Source organism: Leptidea sinapis, chromosome 17, assembly GCF_905404315.1.
Source record: "Leptidea sinapis chromosome 17, ilLepSina1.1, whole genome shotgun sequence".
Classification (NCBI taxonomy): domain Eukaryota; kingdom Metazoa; phylum Arthropoda; class Insecta; order Lepidoptera; family Pieridae; genus Leptidea; species Leptidea sinapis.
In genome coordinates, this window is record NC_066281.1 from 12,212,484 (window position 1) to 12,222,137 (window position 9,654).

Here is a 9,654-nt window from a genome sequence, read left to right on the forward strand (position 1 = left end):
AGCATCAATGTGGTTATTTACGATTTTATAAAGTAGCATTGCATCAAAAGAGTTTCGGCGATCACTTAATTTGACAACATTGGGAATATAACATGATTCAGCGTAGCTGGAGTACCTAGAATTACTATTATAATCGAGTGACTTTACAAATTTTTTTTGGAGTCTTTCGATTCGGTTGGTATGGATAGTATGGAAAGGATTCCAAACACTACAGGCATACTCGACGTGACTCCGAACGAAACTATTATATAAGATTTTATACGTGGAAGGCCTTTTAAATGGCTTTCCAACTCGTAAAATAAAACCTAACTGTTTATATGCTTTGCTTAACATTTTATCTATGTGAGGCAAAAAACTTAGCTTTGAATCCATGATAACTCCTAAATCACGAATTTGAGTAACTCTCGTCAATTTTTTACTACACAATTTGTAATTGAATATAACTGGTAATCGCTTTCTACTAAAAGTGATGACAAAACACTTATCGGAGTTCAAAAAAAGATGGTTGCTATAACAAAAAGATTCAAAGCTACTCAAATCTACTTGAAGAGAATTACAGTCTTCTAAATTTCTGATAACTCTAAAGATTTTTGTATCGTCAGCATATAAAAGTAAGTTAGAATTTTTTATATAGTCACTAATATCGTTAATATATAATATAAATAGTAATGGTCCCAAATGGGACCCTTGTGGAACTCCAGAAGGAATAGATTTGTAACGCGACGTATAACCACCTAAGACAACAGCTTGATAACGATTCTCTATGTAGGATTGTATCCAACGAAAAAGATTGCCGTGTATACCAAGTCGATAAAGCTTATGTAATAAGGTCTTATGGCATATTTTGTCAAAAGCTTTAGCAAAATCAGTGTACACAGCGTCTACCTGTGCGTTATCATCCAAAGCATCGAGAATGAGTTCACTAAAACTAATTAAATTTGTGTCAACACTTCGACCTTTATAGAAACCATGTTGATGTGGAGTTATATGACGCCTTACAGCCCATGATAGTTGGTCTGTAACAATTTTTTCTAGTATTTTTCCAAATTGGCATAATTTTGATATAGGCCGATGCTTGTCAATAAATTGGCTAATATCTCCTTTTGGTATCGGAGTGACCAGTGCCATTTTCCAAATGGCAGGGACACGGCCTTCCCTAAATGATTTCATAAATAAAATGGTAATTGGTAACGCTAAGTTTGTAGCACAGTTTCTTATCAATACTGGATGAATACCATCCGGGCCAGCACCCTTGGCTACATTTACAGATTTAAGATATTTGTAAACAATTTCTTTGGATATATGAATAGAATTTATATTAAAAATTGTATTGTTAGCCAAAGGAATTTCAGACAAGTTAAATGAATTTATGGTTGAGTTTTCGAAGACCGAATAAAAATGTTCGTTAAAGAAGTCGCATATTTGCTCACCATTTGAACTCGATCTGCCTTTATAGTACATAAGGTGGGGTAAAGCAGTTTTTGATATTGTTGATTTAATATAGGACCAAAAGCACTTAGGTTGTTTGTGAATTTTTTCTTCAATATTATTAATGTAAGAATCATAACACTTTTTTTCTAGTTGTATTGCTCTTTTACGCAGTGACTTAAAGCATTCAAAATCTAATGGATTTTTATACGTTTTCCACAGTTTATGATACTTTTGCTTAGTATTTAGCAATCGTCTGAGAGGTTTAGTATACCACGGAGGCTTATGGTGCGATGAACGTAGTGGACGTTGTGGAACAAATTTATTTATTAAATTATTTAAAATTTTATAAAATTCAAGAATACACTCTTCTAAACTCAGAGGACTAAAAATATTACACCAATCTATAGCACAAAGCTCATTATTTATTTCCTGGTAGTTTGCATTATAAAAACAGTATACCTTACAAGGGGCTGGTTTCAGTGTGTGCATGTGTGTCAGCCGTAACTCGAATTGAAGAGCTTTGTGGTGAGGGTCTTCACTTGTTAAGGGAAAATCACTGGATGATACTATGCAACGTTCACTGCACAGGATTAAATCTAGTATACGTTTATTAGCATTAAAAATATTGTTACACTGATACATACCGGAGAAAGACATAAATTCGCGCAATATTTGAACTAAATAGCTGTTGTTAGCATTAGTTGGTAGGAACATATTATGACAGTCAGATACAGGCCACTGCGCTTCTGAAATATTAAAATCTCCAGTAATTAAAAATTTATCATTCGGATTGTTTACAGCTAACTGTCCACAAATATCAAAAAAGTTCGTTAAAGTGTCCTTATGTAAGGGACCATGCGGAATATAAATGCAACATATATTTAAATATTTTTGAATGTTCTCTCTATCTCTTGATAACGGCACAGAAACCCAAACACATTCTGACGAGGATCGAGAGGAGCAAGGCCAGACTCGCTGCATAGGCAAGTATTTACGGCGCACAGCTACAATAACTCCGCCTCCCCGTTCAAAGCCACTCTCTTCTACCGATCTATCGCAGCGAAAAACAATATAATCATTATTGAAAAATTCACCATCATAGTAACTTGAGGTCAACCAGCTCTCTGATAAACAAATAATGTCATAGTCTGACTGTGATACTTGGGAATGGAAACTATGCGACTTTGTGCGGAGACCGCGTACATTCTGATAATAACAGCTAAATGTTGTGTCCGTCATGACTTATGCATATATACCTACATATACATTTTATAAATTCAAAAGCAACCGGCATGGTTTGGTAAGTTAATTTTAATTCATAAGGTAAGACACATATGGTTGAATGTGCAATAATATATTTGCTAAGATAATAAAAATAGACAAAATTCAATCTTACATGCACATACTTACGGAATTTTATTCGACTTAGCGGTGCATTGCTCGACCTGATTACCTGCCGAGAACAATAGGCGCCCAATAACTCGTTAGTTAATGACTTGTTTTTTCTAAAGGCGAATTCTTTGCAATAAGCTGGAAATTTTTTAGGTATCAATTGATTATTGTCTGTAATGTAGAACGAAAGTAAGAAACGACTATAGAATATAAAAATACATGCACGTGTTTCTTTGTTACGGTGACATTGAGTTCTTAATATTTTAATATAGTTAATGGATTTATAATTTAGAAATGAGATTTGAAGGATTAGAACATCGATAAAAGTGAATAACTTGATTTTAATTGACAAAATTGAAAAGGGCAATATAAAACATGAAAGTCAATTGATTCTACTAAAGTCGAAATTGTTATTAATAATCATCACTTTCGACGAGTCAGTTTTTCGTGCTAGTATTTTGCAGTCTCGCACCCAGAGATGAGCAATCTTTCTGTCGGCCTTGAGTTGTCGTGCCCGCTTCAATAGCAGCTTATTTGCCGGGGTAAGGTGATCGGTCAAGAACAGGTTTAGGGCTGGACCTGTGAGACCTATGTTAGCTGTTGTAAGACCCCTACGCACTCGCACTGCTGATAAGAGTTCATCTTTATATATTCGGCGGGTAAACTTAACTATGATAGCGGGAGGTCGTGGGCTTAAAGTAGCTTCAATGTTTTTATCAATGCCACCGGTGTTCGAGTCGCTTTCAATGTACCGACGTACGCGATGTATGCTGTCTATTATTGTCGGTTCAAAGTTCAAACCCACAGCATTGTGAATATCACAGACGATGTTGGTTAAGTTTTCTCCTTTCTTAAAAGGTATGCCGGATATCTCTAGATTGTTCATTCTGCTGTATTGGTCACTTGCTTCAATTATGTTTTTTAAAGTTGAAATAGAGAGCTTCGCCACCTCGAGGTCAGATTGCACTTTGGTTATTGTCTTTGATTTATTTTCGACTTGAACTAACCTGTCCTCTAAAGCCGAGAACCTTGTTTCTAATTCATCCCAACGGGTATTGAGATTTGAAATACCCGTTGAGCATACTTGTAACTCATTTTTTAAGCTGCTTAAGTCTGATTGCACTGCACCAAAATCGATTCGAAGGGATTTTATTTCTTGTAGCACCTTTGCGATGCCCTGTTGGCAAGTAGTCTCATCGGAAGTAGTTCCGGAGCGTGAGGCATTACGACATCGGGCACACCGCCACACTGCTTTCTTTTCAGTGCCCATGCGCCGATAGGTACCCTCTGTGACTCCAGAGCATCCAAAATGTAGGGAACCATGACAGGCACTACACACAACGGCATCTATTACCGCCTCATTACACTCGATACATTTCATGTTTATAATTTATTTTAAGCTACTGCACACAAAATATGAGCCTTAAGGTCATAAACTTTGGGTTCAATATTCTTCGAAGCACGAGATGTTAACGCGATTAGGTAATAGAGTGTTTTAAAAGCTTTACTATATCCTAAATGTAATGTTACAACTAATTTCATCATTTACAATATTAGAGACAAATATCAATGCTTATCTCTAACAAAAGATATTGTTTTATTCTGGACTCCTTCACACATAGGCGTGGAAGGAAATGAACAAGCTGATTTTTTTCATTTTTTTTTTCCGTGTCGGCTGTCAAGCAGTAACGTTGCTATTGTCTTGTCTTTGAAATTTGAATTATTTAAAGTAACTAAATATAAAAAGAACTAGTATAAAGTGTAAATTTATATTATAATTACAACTGTAAATGTTATCCATTTGAAATAGTGTTTGTTTGTGTGTAAAAAAAGTGATTAAAGAATCCGGCAATCGATCAGCTGATGGAACTACCTTCAAGGTTTGAAAGTTAAAACGCTAACTAACTGTTTACGAATTTTGTTCCGTACTTTATTTTATTTTAATTACATTAATTATTTTTATTTGATTTTGAACACTTTATCAGGCCAATTTCACTAAATAGGGACAATTACTTCATAATATTATTAAAAAATATAATAAATTCAGTGGAGTTTGCTTTAAAGTGCCATCTAGTGACACCTGAGATATCTAACTGATACGAAATCGACACGGGTAATCGTTGACCACATCACAATGACCAACAAATGCAACACGTGTGGAAAATTCTTCGCTAATACAGATGGCGCTAAATGCAACAAATGTAGCGAAACGTTTCACAAGCAATGCCTTAAGTTAAGCCCTGATGCGAAAACGAATAAGCAATGGATGTGCACTACATGTCAACCCAAGCCCTGCAGACCGGTACAGAAAGATCGCGTCAGAGACGAAGACCTGTACCTGGATTCGGAGCAGCAAGAGTCGTCCTCGCTTGTCCAGGAAATTAAATTACTTCGCACCGAGCTGACCGGCTTCAGACAGGACATGAGTCGAATATCGTTACTAGTTAACGAGTTCAGTTCGAGACTCGATAGTATCGAGACGCGACTTTCTCAGCTAGAGTTGAATCGCGCAGCAGTACAGGTAGATGATTATAGTGTGCAAAATCAAGAGCTTACTTGTACTTTAAATGAATTAAAAAAGAAATTGAATGATTCCGAGCAGGAAAAGTTATTGAATGACGTGGAGATTACAGGAATACCTGAGACCGGCAATGAAAATTTGACGCACATAGCAATTACCCTGGCTCAAAAGGTCGGCCTGGTCATTAACGATCGCGATATTGTTCATACGGCGCGGCGCGGTCCAAAGCGTCCGGTGGAAGAGGGGGGGGCTGCACGGTCTCGTCCGCTTGTGGTCTGCCTGACTCGACGACACTTACGTGACGAATTGCTTCATGCTGCGCGGGTTAGGAGGGGAGCTGACACTAGCGGGACTGCAATAGGTGACCAGGCGCGACGTTTCTATATCAACGAACATCTAACGTACGAAAACCGGAAACTATTCCATCTTGCTCGTGAGCAGCTTGGCCGTAATAAAAACTGGCGTTTCGTCTGGACTAAAGGCGGACGAATTTTTGCTAGAAGAAATAGTACTTCCAAATCCTACCAAATCCGTTCGGAACAGGACTTAAAAAAGGATTTTGTCTGAAAAATTTATTGGTTTTCATAATGTGTCATAAATTATTTTTAAAAACGTTTTTGTATGGTTTTACATTAGTATATATACATTTAAAAACTTGTATACATTACACATATTATAGTACTTTAATCTATAAATACGCTGTTTATATATTGAAAAATAAATACATTTTTTTGTTATCTTTATTCGTATTTCATAATAAAAACGCACAAATTTTGAGATTCATTCATTGTAGCATTTACTATTTTATATTGTATTTTATTTTAAAACTATGTTCTGTATTTGAGTTAATTTTCTTCATTTATTATTGCATTAACTATAATTCGTTTTGTTTATTAATGAGTAAATATAATGTAGTAGTAGTCCTCGTTTCTTTTATAGAACTTCGTATGTTATGTTTACGAAATGAAAATGAAATCATTTCGAACTATGACAGCAGCGCGCTCCGCAAAAGAAATATTCATTCGTTTAAATTAAATTTATTTAGTTTATTAATTAATCAAATTGAGTTAATTATTAAGTCGTATAAACTAACACAAAAGGGAAATAGTCATTTGCCTATCATATATGTTACACGTCTTGTCTCTTATATAGGTATGTATTGTGATTATTTTATTTTTATTTTTTATTGCCATTTTGTAGCATTACATCGTTTCGGTCATATATGTATTGCAATGGGTATATATTTTCATTATATAAATGGGTCCTAAGAGAATGAAGGTTGGTCTAATCAATCCTTGTTCACTGAGTACAGGACATGAAGACTTTGTGGCTGGGTTACTACGTAATGATTTAGACGTATTGGCTGTTAATGAGACTTGGTTAGGAATAGGAGAGGAAATGCGAGCTCCACGTATATCTGGATATCGCCTTCGTCACATTCCTCGTCCTTCAGAGGTTCGCAGTCGGGGTGGTGGAGTTGGATTTTATATTCGCCGGGAAATTAAGGCACATGTTATTAAGCATCCTATTGTAGCTTCAGTTGAGCAAATGTGGATAAGCGTTCGCGTTAACTCCAGGAAAATAGCCATCGGTACAGCTTATCGCCCACCCTGGTTGTGTGCATATACATTTATAAATGCCCTATGTGATACCATCTCAACTCTATCACAGCATGACTACATTGTTCTACTCGGCGATTTTAATATTGATTTTCTAAAAGTAAATGAGGCAAAACTTCTGGCTCTGCGTGACCTCTTGGCCAGCTTTTCTCTTCAACAGTATGTTACTGAGCCCACTCACTTCACTACCCACAGTGATACCCTATTAGATCTTATCTGTACGGATGCAAATGTGTCACAGGTTTGGGTCGATCACATTCCTTCTCTCAGTTCTCATGCATTTGTTGCGTGCGAACTTGATGTGCCCAAACCTAAACGTAAAATTAAACTTATTAAGTATAGACCCATCAAAGATATAGCTCAGTTGCATAGCTGCATGTCATCTATTAACTGGAATGAGGACGTGCCGTCTGGTGTAAATGAGTTTGCTTCCGTTATTACCTCAAATCTGTTACAGGTTTTTAACACCATTGCACCAATTAAAATAGCTAGAATTAAGGAGCATAGCTACCCCTGGGTCACATATAACATACGTTTAATGATGAAGCGACGTGACGAGGCTTATAAAAGGGCGCATTTAAGTAAACATCCTGGTCATTTGCTGTACTATAAGGATCTTAAGAAAGTTGTATCGAACGCATTAATATCAGAAAAACAGGCATATTTTAATTCATATATAAGCACTCATATAAATAACCCTAAAACTATGTGGACACACATTAAACAAAACGTGATGTTTGAGAGTAAACATGACGAAATTCTTTCCCCCAACTTATGTGACCCAGAGGCTATAAACCAATATTTTTTAAACGTTCCGGGAGGAGAGGGTATATCTCGGACATACATAGATTCATTCAATATGAACAGATTCGGGTCTTATTCTTTTACTGTTCAACCTGTAACAGAGGTTGAAGTTGCAAATACCTTTCGAAAATTGCAGTCAAACGCAATTGGTCCCGATGGAGTCTCACTGAATATGCTGTTGTTATCTCTTCCTTATACACTAAGTCCACTTACCAAACTAATTAATAAATCAATTGCTTCAGATATATTTCCGGATATTTGGCGTAATGCACTAGTAAGGCCTATCCCCAAAAAAAACGACCCGCTCGAAATTAACGAATTACGACCCATTAGTATTTTGCCTTGTGCTTCCAAAATTTTGGAGAAGATTGTACATAGTCAACTTCTGACCTATTTAGAAAAAAACAATATTCTACCTACATTACAGTCAGGTTTTAGGAAACAACACAGCACAACTACAGCCCTAATAAATGTAATAGACGATATACTTTCTTCACAAGATAAAGGGGAAGCTACTGTTATGGTTCTATTAGATTTTTCCAAAGCATTCGATTCCATTAATTTTGATCTTCTCTTAGCTAAATTGCGATTCTACGGCGTAGAAGAAAGAACTTTGCGGTGGTTTTCGAGCTACTTACGTGACAGACATCAATTCGTTGAAATTACTAACCATGACGGAAATGTGACCACTTCGCGGCCTCTCCCAATTAAAAAAGGGGTACCTCAGGGGTCTATCCTAGGTCCCTTATTATTTACTCTGTACACAGCGGACGTGGTTCAACATATCAAATATTGTAAATTTCATATGTTTGCTGATGACATACAAATTTACCTGTCTTTCAAGCCGTATGATAAGGAAGCCTTAAATACAATCACCTCAGACCTTAATCGGATCTTCGACTGGTCGAAATCCAATGGATTGCTATTAAATTCGAAAAAAACGAAATGTATGGTTATAGGTACTCGGCATCAAGTTAAAAAAGTAGTAACTGGTAAACCCAACATTAAAATTAATAATGAACAAATAGAGAGGGTAACCGAGGTCCGAAATCTTGGCTTGCTCGTAGACGAAAACTTACGTTTCGAAAAATATATACTTCAGATTGTTCGTAGTTGCTTTTATAGACTGAAAGTACTATACCGAATCAGAAACTCAATAAAAAAAGACCTACGTGTACTCCTCTGTGAATCTTTGATTCTTTCCAAATTTAATTATATGGATGCAGCCATAGGTCCACGCTTATTGGAGCGTACAAAACGTCTCATACAACGTGTTCAAAACGCTTGTGCAAGATATTGTTTCTCCATTCCGCGGCGAGACCACGTTACCCCTTATTTAAATAGAGAGTCATTATTAAAAATGGGGAGTCGTATGAAATTGCACTTTGCTACCTTACTATTCGGTATAATAAAGAACGAAATCCCTATTTATCTATTTAAAAAGTTAAAATGGAGAAGTGATGCTAACATTCCACATAAGACCCGCGCTTCGCACGATTCTTTAAATATACCCATCTTCCACACAACCGCATTTCATGGTAGCTTTCGCTACGCAGCCACTAAGTGTTGGAATAACCTGCCACCACCACTTCGAAATTTGCACTCAAAGGAATCTTTTAAGAATAACTACAAAAAGCTATTATTGCAAGAGCAAAAACTAAATTAAATACATCGACTGTAGTGAGGATGGGTATCATAATGGATATATTTTATCTATATAATATTAAATTACTCATGCATTTTTTATATATATTTTTATTATATACTTGTCTAGCTAGTGGGGATGTACGTAAATGCGTGTATACGCATCACTACTTGATATAAATATTTTCTTTTCAGATTTATAAATTTATTAAATTCTGAGCTTTGTTTATTAGATAGACGATA

General features: G+C 36.0%; 1 protein-coding gene across 1 annotated transcript; it reads right to left on the reverse strand.

Annotated features, from left to right (window-relative positions):
- Positions 1-563: 563 nt before the first annotated feature.
- On the reverse strand, positions 564-3,968 carry LOC126969181 (uncharacterized). Its single transcript, XM_050814500.1, has 3 exons — positions 2,842-3,968; positions 1,000-2,177; positions 564-578 (listed from the first exon to the last, which is right to left on the reverse strand). Exons 2-3 carry the CDS (start codon positions 2,143-2,145, stop codon positions 564-566), a joined length of 1,161 nt encoding a protein of 386 aa, XP_050670457.1. The 5' UTR covers positions 2,146-2,177; positions 2,842-3,968.
- Positions 3,969-9,654: the final 5,686 nt, after the last annotated feature.

Bases quoted from the DNA above. Each gene is read 5' to 3' on its own strand.
- LOC126969181 (XM_050814500.1), bottom strand. From the start codon at position 2,145: ATGTTCCTACCAACTAATGCTAACAACAGCTATTTAGTTCAAATATTG.